The sequence below is a fragment of the Lycorma delicatula genome, chromosome 5 (genome assembly GCF_047948215.1).
Source record: "Lycorma delicatula isolate Av1 chromosome 5, ASM4794821v1, whole genome shotgun sequence".
Lineage (NCBI taxonomy): Eukaryota > Metazoa > Arthropoda > Insecta > Hemiptera > Fulgoridae > Lycorma > Lycorma delicatula.
This window is the reverse complement of record NC_134459.1, coordinates 154,204,243-154,228,562: the sequence shown is the minus strand read 5'-3', so window position 1 is coordinate 154,228,562 and position 24,320 is coordinate 154,204,243. Positions and strand designations below refer to the sequence as shown.

At 29.7% G+C, this 24,320-nt stretch overlaps 1 protein-coding gene across 5 annotated transcripts in view; it reads right to left on the bottom strand.

The window, feature by feature from the left end:
• The window catches only part of LOC142325503 (1-phosphatidylinositol 4,5-bisphosphate phosphodiesterase epsilon-1-like), a 1,691,101-nt gene that overhangs the window by 696,447 nt on the left and 970,334 nt on the right, over positions 1-24,320 (bottom strand). For all 5 annotated transcript variants that reach the window (XM_075367353.1, XM_075367348.1, XM_075367349.1 and 2 more), the window contains one exon: positions 4,796-5,031. In XM_075367353.1, the coding sequence (XP_075223468.1) occupies positions 4,796-5,031 (236 nt within the window). The remainder of the gene's footprint in view (positions 1-4,795; positions 5,032-24,320) is intronic.

The window sequence follows — 24,320 nt, the reverse complement described above, 5'->3', positions numbered from 1 at the left end:
TTTTTTATCGAAGAAAATAACACGTAAATTTCAAAGGTTAAGGGGGATTTAGATTTAATTTAAATATTATAAAATACGAAGGGAAGAAGCATATGAATCAATTTACTGATTGCGCAACTTAAACGAAGTTTAAATTATTTCAGGAATTTTTTTCGGATTGTTCCATTCTGGAGGTATCAAAAAATATTATCTTTTCAAATGACTTAGTCTATTAACCGAGTTACAAATATAATTAGCTAAGTGGAAAAATTTGGGGTAAGTTAGTGTGTCGTACTTTAGATGGTGTGGACGTTTGTACTTTACTTAAGGTAAATTTACTTATTAAATTGGGCTCGTAGTAAAGCATGTCCGTTTGTAAAGTATTTACCTATGTATGTAAGTATATGTGTGTTAAATGTTTGCTTGGGTTATTTAATATAAGTATTTAAAAAGGACGTGTATCAGCGGTTTTTATATAGGTGTTTAATTTTTAGGAATTTTAAACGTTTATTTGTTACTTTTATTATATTTCTTATTAATCAACACATTTAAGTGAGCCCCGCGTGTGTGAATATGCGTAAATGTGAGTGCGTTTGTGCTCATTGAATTAATACTTTAGGCACCATTAATGCAACATTTACGTAAATTATTATTTTATTTCTACGAAATCTAATTACGCTTGTACGTCATTTGCTGCACAAAGGGAAGATTTGTTAAATTTATTTATCATTATTTATATTACATGACACTTTATTTACATTGTAAAGTAAAATTATGTATCATATAATTTTTTTTTTTTAATACTCGTATATAAATATATTTTATTTTTTCCCCTAACGTGTTACATTGTAATCTGTTCAATTATTGAACAGTAAGGAACCCCCCCTCCATGGCCCATCGAGATGAGGATGATATATATGACATGTAAATGAGTTGTAGTCTTGCATAGACTCAGGCCGACCCACTCCTGAGACATGTGGTTAATTGAATGCCAACCACCAAAGTACACCGGTATCCACTGCCTAATACTCAAATCCATAATAAAGCAACTAACTTTTACTAGGATTTGAACCTCTCACCTTTCAACTTCGAAAATCAACTGTTAAATAAGTAATTTGTGACGACGAGTTAACCGTTAGACTAGCCCGTAAGGCTGGTCTGCATATATATATATATATAGCACGAAATTTAAATATTATTATTAAAAAGAAAATGGAAAATAATATTGTCGGCCTACAATAAAATATTATATCCATATTAATCCTAATTTAATTAGAAGCAATTTCACCAGAAATATATGCGTAGAAGTTTTAATGTAACTCATACATAAAAAAATAATTAACCAGTAACTTCACGAGCAATAAATTAAAGTTATAGTAAAAAAAAATCAAACATACTATACATAAAAAAAACTATACATATAGAAAAATATATGATAAAATATATGATATATGATAAAATATCATTTATAACTGCTAATTATACAGTAAGCCAATCAGTAATGTCGGTGAAGTAACTTAAAAAATACATCAATGCTAAAATGGCATAAATCGACAAGAAATGTTTTAAAATTGTTGTGAAATTCATGGGCCAGGTTATGAGGTTTAGTTTCGCTTGAAAATGGATTAAATATTTAAATTCCTATATAATGTCGACAATAACTTTAATCTGTACCGTTGTAAGATTACGTATATTATATATAATTAAAATAGTTTTTTTTTATACTTATCAGAATTTTTTAATACAAATTTCTGTTTTTAAACCTTTTTGGCTCATTTCATTTGGTAATTTATTTACAAATTTGTTTACTATATATATACTAGCTCTACCCGCCACGCTTCGCTGTGGCACATTGTGGTTGCATGAATGAGAAATGAGAAACAAAACAAAGCATACGTTTCATAGAAGTTTAATTTTGCAATACTTGTGGATATACAATATTTTTTGTTTTTCCACTGTCTGCGTAGATATAAAGCCTATCTGGTTAGCCGACTCGGGAACACGCAACATACAGTTGCCCATGTGAAAAGGAATCCGCATCTAAATCTAAACCACACAATTCTAAAGATTGACCTTGAGCTTTATTGATTGTGATTGCAAATGCCAATCGAATTGGGAATTGCAATCTTTTAAATTAAAATGGTGTATCGGTCGGGATTATGGGTATTCGAGGAATGAGGACATTTTCACCTTTGAAACCCCCGTTAAAATCGTTGCTTCCACTACGTTATTCATCAATTTCTTAACTGCAAGTCGCGTGCCGTTGCAGAGTTTTGGCTGATTAATAATCCGCAACAGGATAATTGTCATTTTTTGATTGAACCGTTGCTAGAATCAATCTAATGAGGAATGCTTTCCCAGTTCCTCCCGGCGCATCCAAGAACAAGGTCCCCCAACTCCGTCATTTTTCATTTGCATTATGCGATCATAAATGCCTTTCTGTTCACGCGTTAATTTGGGAATGTTTGATTGGACATATGCCTGAAGATCAACAATGTTGTAACTCTGTTCACGGCATAAATCCACATCAAATGAAGCAATCGCAGCTCGGGTGGGTGCTGGCATTCCCAATTGACTAAGAACTTTATTTGCAATAGCTAAACACTTGTCTTCAATATTTATCAATGCTTCGTTGTAAATGCCTTCTGTAAATTCCATGGTCATATTGGTATTTTCTAGGCGTACTCTATGCAAAATATCCTCAGCCATATGCGATCGATATCTTTCCCATAACTGTGTGAGAGATGAAGGGAAGCAAGCGGTCAATATAATTGCGAATAATGCTCGAATTTGGTTTGGATGTGCAGTGTTGCACGCGTCATTTATACATATATCCCACTGTTGGTCGTTTTCTAATATTCAGAGCTTGGTGAAAGGCGCAGCTCAATCACGACACGATCACACAAAAGTACCTCGATTAAAGTGAATATTTAATTCAGATATTGTATAATAATCTGAATCAGATGCAAGTGGATACTTTTTTTTTTGTTAATAAACAATGTAATTGGGAACAGGTATTATTTTACATGTTACTGCGGTTGTCGTTAACTAGTATGGCGAGTGTTCCCCTCGCTTCCGGCAGATGGCGCGGTCACTGATACACAACTGACCGTTAAAAAAACTGTTTTCTCGCGGTCGCGGGTATGTGACTGATGCGAAAAATAGATAAAAACAATCTTAGATGCGGGTTATATATCGTGCTAAAATTTGAGCTCAATCGGTGCAGTACATTTTGAGTTTTTGAAGCGTACACAAACGAACTTAACATTTTTATATATAAAGATTTGTGGGCTGCGAAAAAAAGCCCTTAAGTCGTGCGAAAAAACACATCATTTTAAATGCTTACAAAAGCAGAGTAATGCTTACAAATTACAGAATAATCAAACGGCGTTGATTTCAGATGTTAATAAATTGCTAACGTAAGTAGAGGTTGTGCTGCTTCAGTGTACAACGTGATTCTCGAGTATGTATCTACTAATGAATTACGGTCTCCAAAGAAAACAAAACCCCGCAGGTCAATTGAGAAAAAGGTGAGATTTTGATAAAAACGCGATTCGTAAAAAAATTACACGAATTTGAATTATTTAGAAATAGTTTAGCGGTGTATTATGTCCTTTGGAAGAGAATTCGGTTATTGTCTTCGAAACGCTTCTTATCATTAAACGAAAAGAATTCCAGCAGTGTTATAGAAAAACAATGATATCAAAATGTGGCTTAGTTCAAAAGGAATAATTTTTTAAGAGGTTTAAGTTAATGTTTAATCATTGCAAAGGGTTTCGCGTATTAAAAGTAATTATAGTCCGTATAAAATTGGTTTGACACACAACGCCATATTGGTAAGTCGTGTTTTTATTCGGCTCCTAACGAATATGTTTGCCGGCCTCCGTGGCGTGAGTGGTAACGTCTCGGACTTTAATCCGGTGGTTCCGAGTTGGAATCCGGTCAGGCATGACCGGATTTTTTTTAATAAAATACAGATTTTTTGGCTGTTAAATATAATTCAAAGAAATTTTTACTTAATCAGTTGTGATTTTGTTTACATTGGCAACGGCCATACGGGATCTTTGTGATTGGTCGTTGTGTTTGACAGCGGCCATCTTGCATTGATCTGATTGGTTTTCCTTTGTTTACATTTCCAAATTAAAAATGTACAAATTAAAAATAGATAGATTTATTAAAAATAAATGAAAACAATCTTTGATGCGAGTTATATATCGTGCTAAAATTTGAGCTCAATCGGTGCAGAACATTTTGAGTTTTTGAAGCCGTACACAAACGAACTTAACATTTATTTATATATATATATATATATATATATATATATATATATATATATAATTTTTTATAAAGAAAAAAAAATTGATAAAACAATTAGTAAACTCTTGAAAATATTTCGTTGAAAATGAAATAGAAAAATTAATAAAGCAATATGAAAACAAGATTATTTAAAAATTTGTTTTGTTGATAAAACCCGACATCACAGAGTTTAGAAAAATTAAGACTTCTCATAAAAAATACATTTTTGTTTAAAATTACAAAACTATTTATTTATAGAAATTAAAAAAAAAAAAAACTTTTAATCAGTTAGCTATATGCTATTAATACAATCAATCAACTCTGCTGACCTCGTGATGGAGTGATAGATAGCATTTCTGCCTTCAATTCGGAAGGTTTTGTGTTCAAATTCTGGCCAACGTTTGTTAATTTTCATATATAAAAAAACTCGTATATCATTAAAAAACTATAAATAGCCAGTTGTTTCAAGAATGAAAAAATAAATAATTATATCAAATAAAACAACAATAAAATTACTTACTTGTCATTACAAGGATGTAATAGCACATCAGCCGGTCGATATTTAACATGACCAAGTTTATGTACTACACACACATCGACGACTTTATTGATCGTAACAAGAGCTGTAAACTGATGATCGTGTACGCCGTGAACTAAACTTAAACAAACACGTAGCAACATGCAACATACTGCAACCAATTCTTTTCTAGCTTCTTCGTCATGCAATGCACCCGAACCGTAAGCATCTAGAGCAGTCTGAAACAAAAATGAACCATTTATTACTTTTTTTTATAGATTGTAAAAAATTAATAATTTATTGGTATATAATACAAATGCATTTAAATCTTATACATTTCATTTATATATAACATATATATATATATTATATTAATATATATATATATATATATATATATATAAATGAACGTTTGTTTTTTGTCTCGTATGTGTTCCTATACCATTCATCCGATTGCGATTAAACTTTATTGAGGAGTTGTACGCATGCCCGCTAAGGTTTCTGAATTAGTTTGGACTCGCTAGGTAGCGCTGGGGTTGAGATATTTATGGACCGATTTGGCTCATACTCAGAAAATATTTTTGCAAAAAATGGACCCGCTAGGTGGGTTTGAGGTCGAGATATTTCGAAAAAATTGTATTTATGGTCCGATTTGGCTCATATTCAGAATATCTGTTACTTACATTGAAAGAAATACGTTTATAAAAAATGGACTCGGTAGATGGCGGTGGAGTTGCGATATTTGAAAAAATTGCATTTAAGGTCCGATTTGGCTCATATTCAAAACATATATTAGTTACGTGGAAAGAAATATTTTTTGCAAAAATAGGAGCCGCTAGGTGGCACTGGGGTTGAGATATTTAGAAAAGTCGTATTTATGGACCGATTTGGCTCATATTCAAAATATACATTAGGTATGTGAAAAGAAACTTTTTGCAAAACCTATGCCCGCTAGTTGGCAACGGTATCGAGATATTTACGAAACAAATACACAAACAGACTTTCTTCTTCAATATATCTAAAAAGGTATGTTTGTATGTGTGTCTGCTACAGACTAAAAAACTACTGGACCGATTTACAAACGGGTTATTGCAAAATGGTCTACGATGTCCGAAGAAGGTTAAAAGCTACTGAAATTCTCTATCTGACCGGTAGAAAGAAAGTTGGGGGTATTTTGAACAGACTACTGCGTTTTTTCATGCGAACTATCGCATGAAAATAAACAAGAACAAAACAAAAGTAATGAAATGTAGTAGAAATAACAAAGATAAACCACTGAATGTGAAAATAGGAGGAGAAAAGGTTATGGAGGTAGAAGAATTTTGTTATTTGGGAAGTAGAATTACTAAAGATGGACGAAGCAGGAGCGATATAAAATGCCGAATAGCACAAGCTAAACGAGCCTTCAGTAAGAAATATAATTTGTTTATTATCAAAAATTAATTTAAATGTCAGGAAAAGATTTTTGAAAGTGTATGTTTGGAGTGTCGCTTTATATGGAAGTGAAACTTGGACGATCGGAGTATCTGAGAAGAAAAGATTAGAAGCTTTTGAAATGCGGTGCTATATGAGAATGTTAAAAATCAGATGGGTGGATAAAGTGACAAATGAAGAGGTATTGCGGCAAATAGATGAAGAAAGAAGCATTTGGAAGAATATAGTTAAAAGAAGAGACAGACTGATAGGCCACATACTAAGGCATCCTGGAATAGTCGCTTTAATATTGATAGGACAGGTAGAAGGGAAAAATTGTGTAGGCAGGCCACGTTTGGAATGTGTAAAACAAATTGTTAGGGATGTAGGATGTAGAGGGTATACTGAAATGAAACGACTAGCACTAGATAGGGAATCTTGGAGAGCTGCATCAAACCAGTTAAATGACTGAAGACAAAAAAAAAACTGCGTTTAGAGGATAGTTTGAATTAAATCCTATAGATAGTGCTGTTTTGACAATTGGATTTATTTACATTCTGACTTTTATAAAGTGAAAAGATAAATTTTATTAAATTTCCGTAATGTTCAATTTTTTAATGTTTTATGAAATTTTAAATTGTATACATTTACAGCGCAGTAGAGAAGTATTATCGGGTCTGCTAGTACTAAATAAATAAAAGTCTATTTAGAATTGATATAAAAAAAAAAACTGAAGATTAAATTGGAAAAAATCCTTTCTTCAAACCTCTAGTAAGATTTTAATCTTTTTAAAAATGAAAAATTAAGGCTAATGACAATTATTCCTTTTTTTAATTTATATTTGCTAGTTTTCAATGCCTATTCTTCGTAAAGGTGGACCACGAAAAACAATATGTAATACTGAATAAAACATTAATATCATAAATTTACGCAAAGGACATTGGCATTGAAAATTGAAACAAAGGAAGGGGATGTAGTACATTCCCACGTAAGAATTCCCCTCTCTCTGAGATTAGTACAGGTATTAGTAATTAATATTGATCTTACATAGGTTACTGTAAACGTTGGCGGGGTTACTTTTTTGTGGCCCGCTCTGTATATCCAGTAATATCCTGCTTGGCGCTGGGAATACAATCCGCTTTTAAACGACGCTCAACGAAATCGGTTTGTTGGATGATTAATGTTTTCAGGGTATTTGTTTTAAAATATAAAGATTTGTAACGAAACCTCGTTTCACTACTTTTGATTTCTTAAAAATCTATAATTTAAAGTAGCTTGTATTCTCTTTTTCTTCTGTCAGCAAATTAGTGGTTACAAGATAATTTCTAGGACTCCAGGTTTCACTAGAGAACATCGCTCATAATTGGGATCGTTGTTTAAAAACTGATGGGTAATTTTCGTAATACTTGTATTCCATTCATTTTAAATTCAATGGTTATTTCTTTATTTCTTTTTCATAATCTAAATCGATATCAACTAATAATCTAAATCTAAATCGATAGAAGATCCAGTTGACATCGATTTAGATCTTCTACACTTGGATGGCTTCCCAATTTTTTGAAGATTTTTATTGTTATCATTTTTTGTACCTCTTCATTAATATTTTCGTGTTTCATTTCATTGACATGGAAATATTAACCCCGAAATTTTCCAAAAATTTGCCCCGTATACATGAGTATATAGTTTATATCAAAATCGGGTTGATCCAATCAAAAGTTACACTGTAAACACGTACATAAGTACGAACACTACCCAAACTTTTCTTTTTTGTTTTTCGGGATCCGTGGGTCATGAAACATCGAAAAATCCAAACATACCGATAGTATAATTTTGAGTGATTATCATACTTTCGTTGCTGCGGTATAGCTCTAGAGTTATGATGCAAAGAAAGTTAATAGTTAATTCGAAGATAAGCTTCGAAGAAGACGAAACGCCAACGAAATCGCTGATTGTTTGGAAATCCTTCGTAAATAAAAGTTAAAAAGCAAATAATAGAAAATATTATATGTAAATTCATGTATTATATATACCTGAATTTACATTTAGTCGTTATTTAGTATATTTTATATATATATAAATTAACGGTATACTTTTGTATAATTATTTATTATTATTTTTTAAAAATAAATATTTATCTAATATCTTTATTCTAATATTTTTAGAAGCTGAAGTTTATATCTTTGTCGTTTCAGTGAATACATACGACATTTGTATAAATTGATTATTCAATTCTGGCTGCTGAAAAATTCTGAAAAAGTACCGTTTTTACCCTATTTAAATTATAACTAAATGATTATGTGTAATATACGTTGGTGATTCTACCAACGTAGCTTCATACTAAAGCTACTGATATGACAAGAACAAAAAAATCTCTCTATTAATAAGAAGTCACTTAATTGGTTTTCATATCTACATACAGTTCTCTAATTTAGGTCAACAAGCTTTATCTAATCACGTATATTGGACATTTATTAAAAATTATATTTTCAATTTTCCGATAATTACGTTTTTCGTTAAGGTCGAATTTACTTTTTGTCGTGAAATCTACAAATTTTAATTTTAATTCATCTTTCAAAGGAAATTAATGGTTAAGCAAACTGTATCCACAAACTATTAAAAAAGTCATAATATAAGAGGGAATATAAAATTTAAATTAACAACCGTACCATTATGGAGAGAGAACAATTTTAACAATGATTATACGCTCAGGAAATTATACTGGATGTCTTATTGTTTATTCAGCCGTATCTCTGAAGTAAACGATAAGGATAATATTATTGTTACATTCGTTTAAATAATTTAAACTCAATTGTACAACGGACCTTCATTAATTATCCAAAATAACGATCAAAATGAAGATTGAACTGCACGCCATGTTCTACAGCATACTTATATACAAATATGAAATATCCTTTATTAATACCTCAAAACTTTCACATTCTCAAATATTTTTCGGATTATTTTTATTTAAACATAAAAAGTAAAACTTTAAAAAAAAATATATATAATAATGTATAGTTTGAAATTATTTATCAAAGAATACTTTGATAAACAGTAAAAAGGATTTTAACTGTTGAAAAAATGTAAACTCTAAAAATAAAAAGAACGACAGAATTCGAGAAAGAAATCAGCAAGCAAGTTATTTGCGAATATTTTACCGATGTGAAATTTAAAACTGAATAACCACTAAAAATACATACAATTGAAGTTTTGAGAAAACTCAACATTTTTTTTTAACAAAAACCACAGTGGATTTATGGGCTCATTCGATATAGAAAACACAGAACATAAACAAATATGTTATTTATGTTACAAATATAATTCTTATAGCTGGAGGGAATATTGTTATATTTAATAAAACTCAAAGCATAATTAATTAGCCGTATGGCGAGAATGGATGATTCCAAGAAAATGTCAAAAAGTATATTGAAAAAAACTACTTAACGGAAAGAAAGGAAGAACTGAAAGAAAGAAAGAAGTGAAATGGTTGGATGAGGTGACAAAAGATTTAGTAGAAAAGGAACATTTAAAAATAATAATTTTGTAGTAGTTTAAACAAAAATAGAATAATCGAACTTTACTTCGTTGTGCGAAGTAAAGGAAGTATTTGTGATCGCGAAAAATTTCGGTTTTCAAATTTCAACGGAAATATCCATTTTGACCAACCCTGAATCCATTTTGACTAGTTTCGGCGCGACGTTTGAACGTACGTATGTATCTCGCATACTCAAAAACAATTAGCCGTAGGATGTTGAAGTTTTGGATTTAGGACTTTTGTAACATCTGGTTGTGCACCTCCCCGTTTGATTGCAATCCACTGAACCAAAAGTGTTCAAAAAAGCCCAAAATTTGGATTTTTCACTTTACTTAACTACAGTAATAACCCCTCATTGACAGTTTTTCAACGATATATCATAAGTGGTACTTAAATTCATTGTTTTTTTAATTTTTTTTAATTTAAATATATTGATTGATTCATAAATTATTAACCTCTGATTTAAAAAAAAAATTACGATAAATAATAATGCAATAATAATAAAAAAAATATATATATGAAAAAATATCAGAAGTTATTAATGAAATAAAATTTTATGTACTTTTCATTTTACAAAAATGTGTATATGTAATTTAATAGATGTACAAGGAAGTCATGTGGTGTCCATATCAGATTGTTTCTTTGCTGAAAAGATTATTAATGGAAAATATTTATATAGATATAATTACTGTATATTAATGATATAGATCATTATAATGATTTTAATGACTATTGCTTTCCTCAACCGGATGACTTTGAAAATGTACAATGAATTTATTTCCAACCAAATGATGTTCCACTACACCTTTGTATTCGTTACTAAAGGTTTGAATGAAAAATATTTGCAGACAGATGAATAGCTAAGAAGGCCCAACACTATAGATTAAAAAAAATCGAGATTTAACTCTTTGTAAGAATAGATTAAAAAAATTATTCGCTCGCATAAATTACATTAATTAAAGGAAGGAATTAAGGAAGTATATACAACCGTAAAATATATACTACATCATATAATGACAGATAATAAAATACCTATTGGACATTTGACTAATGATGAAGGGTGCATGTATTGAAATTTATTGATTATTTAACAAAAGTATATGAGAGAGAAGATACGGATAAAACAAGTAAAAACATACAGATATTTCGGAACAATACTTAGTAAAGACTGATGGAGTAAGAAGAGATTAAGACAAGAATTAAAATAGGAAAGGAAGCCTTTTTTAAAAAGAAAAACCTACTCTGTAGTAACATGAATCTGAACCTGAGGAAAAGATTAGGAAAATGCTAAATGTGGAGTATACTTTTCTACGGCAGTGAAACACGGACACCGGGGAAAAAGGAAAAAATAAAAGATCAAGGCTTTTGAGATGTGTCTGGAGGAGGATGGATAATATAAAATGGGCGGCAGAGTAAGTAAAGTAGAAGTATTAACAAGAATAAATGAAGATAGGCCAATACTGGCGACTAACAGAAGGAGGAGAGGAAAGTGGATTGGAGATATAATTAGTAAAACGAAAATACAGTTTTTGAAAACTCAGTTGAAGATGAAAAAAGAAGAAAAAGGAAAAGGCTGAAGAAAATAAATGACAGACTAGTAAAGGTTATAACAAGACGAAACGAAAAGCATGAGAAAAAACAGACGGAGACAACAGTGGTGCCAGTGACCTGCAAAAAGGCAAACACTACATCATGATAATGAACAAAACTATCTGAGATGGAGAATTTAGCAAATAAATCAACATAATTGTACGTATTTTTGTTTTTATTTAATTCATGCCTTAAGACAATTACAATTTTACGGATTTAAATACTACGTAGATTGTGGATACCGGTATTCTTTGATGGTTGGGTTTCAATTAACCACACATCCCAGGAATGATCTAACTGAGATTGTACAAGACTACACTTCATTTAAACTCATACATATTCTCATTCATCCTGTGAGGTAATCCTGACGGTGGTTCTAGAGGCTAAGCAGAGAAAAAAACGCATACCTTAAATCCACTAAATTCCTTTATGTAACGCTATATTTAAAATGAAAGAAAATAAAAAAGAAAAATATGCCTGTTTTTGAAGGTAAAATTCTCTAGATATAAAAAAAACTATACCTATAAGCATCTTCATATATATATATAAAGATGAAAAAGGAAAAAAAAGAATCTGGTTTGATATGATGTATCTAAGATAAATAAGAGGTAAAAGAAATTCAAATTTAATTATCTAATATTTGAAAATCAGTACTTAAATATGAAATATTCTTATTCTTTGAAAATTTGTCATGAGAATAACTCCTTTGTAGGGTTTATTATTATAACATAAATCTACAACTGTTAGATAATCTCAATATTGAATATCTGTCACCCATCTTGAAATACGTATAACAAAAACATTTCCCGTATACGGTTGCGTCACTTTATTACCATACAAATAATTTTCTTCGGGCTATTCTTATATTAAAATATTACGCAACAATAATTCCTTTTTGATAGACCATACATTATACAAAGGATAATAAAAGGAGCGTATTTTTTCTAACTGTTCATTTTTTATTCTTCTGTCAGTACGTTTAAAGGGAGTAAATAGGTTTCTAAATACGAAAATAGAATAGTTTTAAAACATTTCTTTAGTTTTCAATATTTTCCTGTCAACATTTCATTTACGCTATTCAATCATGATTTAAATCCAAATCCTACCTTCCTACGAAATTTTTATCTTAAATATTATATATGTACGTTAAATGCCACAACCTAATGTTGGTTGCAGGCGACTTGACATGAGCAATATATCACTATCCAAAATAGATTAACTACAATCGATAGTACAAATCGCCGAATAAAAGGCGTAATAAATAAAGTGAGGAGGAGTGAAGTCCTTTCCCATTACTTTCTTCAATATACAGTAGTATATTAACATGCTAAGTTCACAGAAATGTAGATAATATTCCGTGCTACAAGTGACACCTTTACTCTATCACTGTATTAGGCTGTTTAGTCAACATTACTTTCATTGAAACCAATTGGTGTCTCTTGTAATTAAGGTGTATTATATATGTTACATACATATGAAAAAATTGGCACAATTTTATTATTTAATCTTTTAATAAAATAATCGTTTTTCACTTGTTATTAGCGGAATTTTAACAATAAATAAATAAATAAAAATAAAAAAAACATAACTGTTTGTTTTAATAGAAAGAGGTCTTTCTATTATAAAACTGGGCTTTATACAAAGCTGGACAAATATTTAACCTTAATTACTTTTATTATTTATTTACTAAACTAATAATAGAAGTATTAAAATACTTTATTACTTAACTATTCTCCTAAGTTCAAAATTATTATAATGAAGTTTGTATCGATGAATAGGCGAAGGCGGATTTACGAACTTTTTTTAATATTTTTTTTGTTATTAAAATCGTTTGTATTTTTAGTTTTTTAACATTCCGCTAATAAAAAGTGAGAAACGATGTTATTTTGTAAAAATATAAACTACATTTTTCTCCATGCTGGTCGGAGATGAAAATTATTTTAAGATATAGATTTTTGAAAGGTGAATCAAACTTAATAATTAAAATTTTTTTTTATTTTTATTAATTTGTTTTAAAATTTTTTTTGTTGCTCTTGTGCCCCATCTTTAATCTGAGGATGCTCTAGAAGTTTATATTTATAGTACAATTGTTGTAACCAATTTATTAAATTTAATTAAATCATTTTGTTTCAAAAATTTATATTTCTAAAATAATTACACTGACTTATTGTTTATATTTTTTATAATAGATTTCTCTAATTACATTTTTGTATAAAAGTTTAATATTTCTTATTTGTTGTCTATTTTTTATTTAATCTACAGTTTTTAATTTATCTTAATTTTTACTTTCCCGGTAATATCGATATATAGCTGCTATAGCCATAACGGGAATTCCCCTCTCATACTCAAAATTAAAATAGAAAAAATAAGATTTAATTACATTCTCAAGCGTTATTTATTGGAGAAAAATATTACGTTAAAATTACTCGATCTTCTATAAATCTCTCTTTAGAAATGTTAGACGGTTTTATTTGAGTAATTATATAAAGTTAAATTTAAACAACAAGAACAAATAATCAGAACGTAAAGACAAAACAAATTTACTGTATTTAATTTACTGATTTTAACACAAATACACGTTCGCACAAACAGACAAAGTAACGTTTATCTGTTAAACGTTTTAAACATTTGTCAAATATACAGTGGTAAGTCGCATTAAATGTAATGAATTAAAGATGAGATATGAAGACTGTTTGACTTCAACCACCAACCTAATTGAGGGATTAAGAGACATGTTCTTGCATATAATACAAGATAATCGCGAGCATAGTGCAGAATTAATTAAATTCAGTGAAAAATCAGTTACTCAAACTTCCTACTTAGTCATTATTTAACCTACTTAATCATAAATATGATATTATTCAGAAATATTATTAGAATTTTTATTTAAGTAATATATTTTACATACAATCTATTAAATATTTTTGTTAAATTTATTTGAACCGATATATAAGGTATAGTAACAACGTAATGAGAATAAATTTTAGGAAATTTTACAACTGTAAAAATTAATTTTCAGAATACAATTATCATTATTTACAAGAAACTAAAAAGAGCTACGCTAAATAGTTATTGAAATAAAAAAGGCTACAAGAAAATTATAAAAAAAAATTACTTAATTTATTTACTTTTCTTTTATTTTTTTTCATCACAATTCGTTAATTTATAATCGTTTACAAGAAGGAACCACAAGTAAATAAAAACACAATAAGCGCTTGATTCCCAATGTATCCTCTCAATAAAACATTAAACAAGACAATAGTTCAAATATGATATAAATATAAGACAATAGTTCATTTGTATAAATGCACCAGTACATTCACTTCATAACAAGTACAAAAGTTTGCAAACAACCCCACCGCCAAAAAAAAATTGACAAAAAGGACAAAGGAAACAGCAACATAATTTTCTAATAAAACGAATTTAGGCCCTTCATAAGGCATAGCTCATCACTTAAAGGATGTCGTCCCCCCACAAGAGTCACTAGGCAACTCCAGGTCCAGCTCGTGAAGGCGTGAGTCGGCGGATATCCTCACTGTTGTCTAGGAGATTCAGAGCTTGATTACCTACCTAGCCGGAGTTTGTTTTCTTCATTATTGTAGATAGTTATGAATTTATTTGTTCTGTGCAAACTGCGGCTTCTCTGTTCCACCAACTTATTCTGGAAGCGTTATAAAACACTAATGTTGCTCTTCCTCGTCGTACCACATAGATATATAAACAGTTTACTTAAAAAAAAAGTTAGAAAATATATACCTGAAATCTAAAACTAGTTTTCAAATTTAAATAATCTTTTTTTTGAGAGCTTTTTCATTTTCCAGGGTCTTTTTTTTAAAGATATATCTTTCTTTTATCAGAAATTAAAAATGATTTGAAGATAATTTTTATTAAATATTTCATGTGCCAATTGACTATTTTGCAATTCGTAATTCAATTCTTCATTCTTTGCACAGAACACTGTGCTAATTGTAAACGTGATATTAATGTATGGAAACGGTTTCATTTCAAAACTAATGGGTACTATGAGGTTGAAACAAGTGAGTATCATAGTTAAAAAATTACGTTACTAGTCGGCCCGTCTAGCAAGAATGAACCTGAACCCTCAGGGCCCAGGCGAACCCCGGAGCCAACTAAGGGGCTCCTTGGGGCCTATCCCAGGGCCGCAGAGCTCGTTTCGCTCTCCATTCCAGGGTTGCAGATGGACAGCGCCTTGGACACTCGCAGAGTTCGTTTCGGTTGCCATTCGGATCTACCAAGAGGGCTAAGCCCGCTGGACCCCGCACTGTTCGTTATCTTCATGATTGTCAGAATAATATTGATAACAATTAAGTATTCAGGGTTTATAAAAAAGCCTGAAAAGCCTGAAAAGAAACCAAATTACAAAAGACAGAATAATAGTAGCTAAGGTAACTAAGTATACACACCAGTGTACACTAGTGTTCAGTTATGAAAAATTCATAACTTATTTCTTTGTCATGGTGGCAGAAATATAATAATGAAATAAAAGAATTAATCTTTTTTTCCGTAATGAATATCTTTAATTTACAATTTCACTCTCCTTGGAGGTGGCTTAAAAAATATTTCATGGTATAATACGAATGTATCCTGAAAATTTGAAAGCAATCGATGGGTTGGTTCTTCGAGATTTTTTTATATTTAAAAACCTTCTCAGTATATACCAAGAAACATGGATAAAAATTTGTCTGTGATTGATCGAGTAGTTTTTTTGTTTATCCCGAAGAAACAAAAATTCTCTTCGTGTTTAAATAATAGTATAGATGATGTGTTGGATGATATCTTAGATCAGCCACAATCAATTTTTTTTTTTTTTAAATAGGAACCTTATCATGTAATACACGATTTTAATGTAAATTTTTTCAATAGAAAACTGTTTTTCGACAAATTCCTTCGTTTTTGAGTTATCAGCAGAGTTGAAAAAACGGAAAAATCGCGGTAATAATAATAATAATAATAATAAAAATAATTTGCAACACTAATAAAAATTAAATGGCTAGATCAATTTATATTATTTACTCTAATTATAAATCATTTAATTAAAAAAATTTGTTAAATATTTTCGATCCTAAATTACTTCATACAATAAATTTTGAAAAAAATTAAAAATGTATTGCAAATTTAGAGTAGTAGTTTCTTTCCTGTTTACCCTCCGGAACCACCGAAAGGTACTACTTCAATGGAAGACTGAGGATTGACCCACCGGGTTGTTCTAGTGGTGAATGTGTCTACCCAAATCAGCTGATTTGGTAGTCGAGAGTTCCAGCGTTCAAGTCCCAGTAAAGTCAGTTATTTTTACACGGATTTGAATACTAGATCGTGGATACCGGTGTTCTTTGGCGGTTGGGTTTCAATTAACCACACATCTCAGGAATGGTCGAACTGAAACTGTTCATGACTACACTTCATTTACACTGATACATATCATTCTCATTCATCCTGTTAAGTATTATCTGAACAGTAATTACCGGAGGCTAAACAGGAAAAAGGAAGAAGGAAAGTTGAAAGGATGATATGTACGAATGTAAATGAAGTTTAACCTTGTACAGTCTCAGGTCGACCGTTCCTGAGATGTGTAGTTAATTGAAACCCAACCACCAAAGAATACCGGTATCCAATATCTAGAGTTCAATCCGTTTTTTTTTTGTCTTCAGTCATTTGACTGGTTTGATGCAGCTCTCCACGATTCCCTATCTAGTGCTAGTCGTTTCATTTCAGTATACCCTCTACATCCTACATCCCTAACAATTTGTTTTACTTCAAATCCGTATAAAAATAATTGCCTTTACTAGGATTTGAACCTTAGAACTCTCGACTTCAAAATCAGCTGATTAGAGTAGAAGTTTCTATAAATATTACGTCTTCTGTATGTAAAGTGCGTAGGTAATATCAAAATATTGATAAAATCGTCCACATTTAAATTTTCCATTATTTTACGTAATTTTATTAACTTTTTAAAAGTTTTTAGTATATTTTTCACTAATTACATACGATAATTAAAATGGAATCAAGTTAAAATTGAGACTAACGTTAAGAATGGACTATTTATTCTAAGATATGAGATACGTGCAGCATTCTGTTATAATAATTTATCTTATTTCAACAAGAAATTATCAATTGGTTATAAAAAAAAGATATGTTCTAACAGAGTTTCTTCTTCCGTTTAACTGATTCGTGAATCCTGTTCCGGGCTTCCATCTTCCATGACAAGGTTAATAGTTGCGAAGATTATATAGGTACTCTAAAAAAAAAGAGAAAAAATTTAATGCCTATGTAGGCATCTGCATCGATGTTTCTTGGCTGAAGCCTTATTTGAGGTTCTTAGAACTTCATATCATTGATTCATTGAACCATGACTTCTGATCCAGCCCAGTATGACAGAATAATACAGTCTTACTTTCTCCTGTTTAGCGTCGGGGAATCACCGTTCAGGTGTTACTTCAGAGGATGAATGAGGATGATATGTATGAGTGTAAATGAAGTGGTTTAGTCTTGTACAGTCTCAGTTCGATCATTCCTGAGATGTGTGGTTAATTGATACCCAACCACCAAAGAACACCGGTATCCACGATCTAGAATTCAAATCCGTATAAAAAGCCCAGTATGACTTAATGAAAGGAATGATGTGGTGCATGGAATCGTCACAAAGTTGTTATCTTTCTCTACAATTTTAATAGTGTTTGATCATGGAAACACATGTTATTTCTTCTTATCTAATTAATTTGTTATAAATTGCTTCTTCTTAATTGTTACGTTTACATTAAAAATGTATTGCCTTGTTGCTTAAAACTCCTATTCTTTAAACCAACATAAAAACTTAATGAACTTAAAAACTTAATCTTCCCTCTGAGTGTACTACGAGGCAAGATTCGCATATTGAACTGTTAGTAATTAAAGTTTATCCTTCCTTCTATTATCAAATAAACTCTGGCTACAATTTGGTTTCGCACACCAATCTACCACACGATCGTTTAATCTCTGATAAAAATTGCTGTCACTCATATTTTTTATCTACCCGTTTGGTTATCAATATCCTTATCGGTGGATTTTTTTCCTGAATTTCATATTCTCATTATTCTTCTGCCATAATGCAATGCTTTCCATATCAATGATTTTCTTTTTATGATTACTTTTTAAATAATTTGCACGAGTAATTTTACTTCTAACAAGAAGAGAATTTGCTGTATACTTTATCCTCAATTATTTGCTTATTATTTTTCCTTTTCCATAATTATTCAATTATAGGAATTTTAAAGGGTTGTGAATGGAATGTGGTAGCAAACCTTTCATCAATAAAATCCATTCCTGATGAACTAGTCGAATTCGAAATATTAAAGATTAAGGAAAAAAATATTGCTGCCTCTTTTAATGTGGTGTAAAATGTTAAATATTTGTGTTCTCTTATGATTTTTATTCAGCTATTTTATTACATTTTAATTTAAAATTAATTAAAGTTACGTACTATACATAAATATTTTTCCTCAACTTGGTTTTATTTATAAGATTTAAAATTAATCATTTTTAAGATAAAAAATTTTCCTTCAATTCGTATTTAAATTTTTCGATTAAAATATTTATCAACCTAACTTATTTTCAATATTCTTCTGTAATTTCCTCGAAAGTAATTAACAAAACAAAATGCTTCATTGGCATGAGTGAGATATTACAAGTAAAAATAAAAGGCGATTTAAAAATAAAGTAAAATAATAATATTTTTTATTTATTTCAAGTAATAAAAAGTAATTATTTTTCTTTTTTATTCACATATATTCAGTTATATAAAACGTAATAAAAAAATTAAGAAATGGTTATAGAAATTTATTTGTAACATCTAAATCTTTGTTCAAAACCTTTACATATTGTACTGATACTTTCTGTCTCGGCAGTATACACATATCATCTGTGGAGCCGATTTCACTGCGGAATGGTAGCGTCTCGGCTTTTCAGAGGTCCCGGGTTCGAATCCCGGTCAGACATGACATTTTTCATACGCTACAAAAGACCCATTTCCAAATACCACGAAACAGTATCAAGCTTATATGGTCATATCAAGCAAAAAAAAAGGAAAAAATCTTCCCATGCTTGTGCTAACCTTTACGTGGTAATCTTCCAACTTTTATCCATTTTTTACAATTTTTTCTAGATATAAAGAAGAATTGCACAATAAGAAATGCTAAATTTATTTACACAAATACTTTCTCTATTGTTGAAAGATGTTGTATTATATTTTCTGTAGATGCAAATTAAAAAAAAAAAAAAAAAAAAAAAAAAAACGTTTTACAGAACAAAGATTAATGAGAAATCATTGTACAATTTTTATTTAGAATCATTAGTGATATTTTCAACATGTAATTGATTATATAATATGATTATAGAACAAAGTCATTTCAAGAAACGGCCCGGTCATTTTTTTAAACAGAAATGATTCAATCCCAGAAAGAATAGGAAAGTGAAATGAATTCCAGTTGCCAAGAAAGTTATCGAACTATGGAAACATTCCATAACATAGAAAATACTAAATTCTATTGAAATACCCTACATTCAAACTGATTCTACGAACATTTTTTCCCCTTAAATAAAGTAAATTTAAGTGTTGAGTTTTATGCATTACGTACTTTACACTTGATAATACTGTATATATATTTTTTAAATTTTGTTTAGAATTTCTCCCATTCGTTCAAAACATACAATAAAGTCTCAAATAACAATAATAATTATAAATTATTATGGTACCGATTCTGTTATGGATCAATATAATGATTTAATTCTAATAATTTGTCTAAGACTGAAATAACTTTTATTTAACACGGAAGTATATTTAATATAAAAACGAAATTAGTACAACTAAAACCAATAACGCGGTGTATCATCTTGATGAAAATAAAATATTTCTTATGGTATTCAATTTACCATTATATTAATTAATAAAGAATTTAAAAAATGAATTATGATAAAAAATTAAACAATATAAAAGATTTTCTGATTTTATCAATAATCATTTATTTAACAATAGTTAGTACTACGCGTAGAAAATGTTTTGGAGGTGATATTATACCAAGAATTACGAATAGAATGGTCGGTTTCCTTCCTTCTCAAAACTATACTTCACCTGATAACGGCCGAACTACTGACTGAAAACCAAAAATATTCTACCAGCAGATACCGAACCAAAAATCTATATTCACAGCTTTTTCTTTAACTACATATTTTTCATACTAATCATTCTATTATAATTATTAAATATACTTCTCTGTATTAAATTTTTATAGCAAATTATTACAAGTTTGTTAAAATTCTGAATATTTGTGTCGCAAATTCAAAACAGTCTCGTAATTATTTTATGAATTACCAGCCAATCGGGGCTCGCTCCGGTCACCCAACTATGTAGCCAGGGGCTCAGGCGAACCGAGGAGCCGACCCAGAGGCCCCCCGGGCCTTGCCACAGGACCGTAAAGCTCGCTTCGGTCGCTATTCTCGTCTAGCCAGAGGGCTCCGCCACTATGTTCAGTAGGTAAGGTACACTATAAAAATTCATAACTTATTTCTGTTACCATGGTGATAGAAATATAATAAGTAAAAGGATTAATTTTTTACTTCCCTGTACAAAGTAAAGGAAATATTGTGATCGCGAAAAATTTCGGTTTTCAGATTTCAATGGAAGTATTCATTTTGACTAGTTTCGGCGTGACGTTTGCACGTACGTACGTATATCTCGAATAACTGAAAAACGATTAGCCGTAGGATCTTGAAATTTTGGATTTAGAACTGCTCTAATATCTAGTTTTGCACCTCCCCTTTTGATTGCAACCGAATGAACCAGAAGTGTCCTAAAAAGCCCAAAATCCAGAAAGTTTGGATTTTGGACTTTTTCTTAACTGCAGTAATAAGGCCTCATTGAGAGCTTTTCAATGCTATCATAATAAGGTACTTATTTTCATTGGGTCCAGAGTTATAGCCAAATAAACCTTTAATTGATAAATTAATAATTAATTATATTTGGATCTTATAAGGGGAAGGCACATTCGATTCGAATCAGACTTCATCTCCTTTTTTTTTAATTTAAACATATTGATTTATTAATAATTTAACCTCAGATTGTAAAAAAAAGTTTTACAATAAATAATTCAATAATAACAATAAAAAATATCAGAAGTTATTAATGAAATTAAGTTTTATGTACTTATTAAAAAAAAAAAATTGTATATGTGATTTAATAGGCGTACAAGGAAGTCATGTAGTGTTCACATCAGAATTTTTTCTTTACTGAATATCTTTAATTCACAACTTCACCCTCAAGGGGGCTAGGCTAAGGCCTCGGTCTATGGCTTAAAACCTACCCTGGGATAACACGAATGTATCCTGCAAGTTTGAAAGCAACCGAAAGAACAAACAAACTTTCGGCTTTATATATAAGATGTAATATTTTTTAATTACATTTTTTTAAACAATACAAGGTAGCCGTACAAAAAAATCAGCTGTCGATTTAAAAAAAAATTTAATTTAATAATTTAATTTTAATTAACATTAATACTAAATTAACGTAAAATTTAAACAAAAGATATTTAAGTACCCTTAAATGGGTTTTTTTTTAGATAAAAATAATTAAACTTTACAAATCGGTTTGATAGGGGCTTCTGGATGATAGAATGTTAATAAAACCTATTTAACAGAACAATTTCCACAAACTGATTAAAAAATTCTTAACAATTTGAATCAATACCGTGAAAAAAAAATTTAAATGGTTTTAGAATTGCCGGTCTCAATCATTTTTGATCAATAATTAACATTGATTTTTGGTTATTTGTATACTGGAATTAGAGAGTTTCTATAGCGAATAAAGTCTATACACAAACACTATCGTATTTATACAGTAAAAAAAAAGTACTCAACTTCTGGTTTACGAAATGTTTACAGATGAAATCAAGCACTGATTAAGCGAACATACAAACACGAAATTAAATCGAAGTCGAAATAAAAGATAAAATTAATTGAATTTTAATGAACTCAGAATAATTTCAAAACCAGACAATTTTAAGTAAAATTTTAAATTTATTTTATGAGTTTAATATACGTTTAGTTCTTCTAACTTTACAATTTTCAACTTTATTATTCCAGTTAATTTTGGTTTTTTTTTAAAGCAGTTCATTGATCTAGAATATCACATAGAAATCCCTCTATATTTCCTCACTCTTTATGTCTCTTTAATGTTAAATATAAATTTTATTCAATCTCCTTTGATCTTTCTTTTAACAACTCATGTATAAAAACAATCAGTACATGAAAGTACCATCAATAGAAAAGAAAACTCAAAATCGTTTATATTACATTTGGTTCACATTACGTGTATTCATTGTGTGCTCCCTGTGTCACGCGACACACATCGAACCTGTAGCCCAATTCCTGCCATACAAATAGTAAAATTGGACGATTCATTAATGCAGTTGCCTCTGTGAAGGGAAGACAAAGATCCTGGATGTTAGATGATACACGTAATATTTAACAAAAGACCGAAGAAAATCTGTGGACTTTGTACGAAACTCTTTCACACGCTCCACAGTTGCCTTGCTTACTGGTGGACGGCCGGCTGACATTCTCTTACAGTTGCATTCTCTTGTTTTAAAATTATCCATTTACGGATAATAGACACTGGGTGCATCTTCATCAAATTTCCTTCTAAAATTACGTTGCACAGTGATAACATATTGGTAGACGTGAAAATCGAGCACTAAAAAGCCTTCCTGTCTTTGTTGGCAGCCATTTTCTCTCATAACTACACAACTGCACCAACCACTGTAAATTTTTGAGTTTTCCTTTCGATTTAAGTTATTTTCATGTATCTCACTGTTATTAAACGTGATTCAAATTTTAACCGGAAAGATTATTTTCTAATAAATTTGTACCTAGAGTAAGAATAAGCCATCATTTATCTTATTTCTATAAAAAAAAAAAATTACAAAATATTGCCTAATAATATAATTCAAAGTTATCAAAATAGTTTTAAGTTTAATTAATTTAATAATAACTTACGAAACAACTGTTTTTACTTTGACGAAAATTTTTTTAAATCTGATGAAAAAAATTACTTATAAATTTTTATGTAATATTTCTAAAATTTTATAAAAAAATAAATAGTTTTATAACAACACTTTTATAAAAAATAAAAAGTATTTATTAATAGCCATGAAACATATGGAGCCGTAAATTATAACAACACAAGTGACATAAGAAGAGTTAATACTTTTGCTAAACAAAATTTTAAAAATCTTCTAAGAACAATGACATGAAATGAGAAGCAATTATATACATCAAAGTGTATTTTTTTTTTTTTTTACAAAAAAGAAAAGAAAACACTGTAGTAGTGAAGGTAATTTTCGGGAAGAAGGAACAATCAAAACAAAAAAACTTCATGAGGGCCAAGACACTTGTCACAAACGGTTGAATGGGTACAAAAGACAACACGAAAACTTAAGCATCTTTTCTTTAAAACATATAAACTAAAGTTGAAATCATGAATTTACAAAATATAGGATTATAGTTACGTGCATTAAATTTAATAACACTTCACATGAGTGTACTTACGTAAAATTTAATTAAAAAAAAAATTAAATATAAATTTATGATTTCCAAAAAAAAATGTCGTTATTTTGCAGCCGTGGGGTGCAATTACTGTACCATTGTTCATAAAAAATAAATTGGAAAATAAAATATCTTTATCTTCGTCCAAGTAATCAAGTTGGTAAAGTTTTGTAAAGACATTTAATTCCTGTAAATCACTTTTACTCAAATAATGACATTTGCATAATGACAATTGTGTAAAACATTATTGTCCAGTTGACCGTTTTCAGGAGGCTTACTTATTGTTTCCAAGATTTAATTTTTATTTTTCTATTAACAATATTTTTAAATTAAGTGCTTATTGTGTATATATTTGATAATAAAGCAAAACCAAACCTCTCTTACATTTGTATATACAAT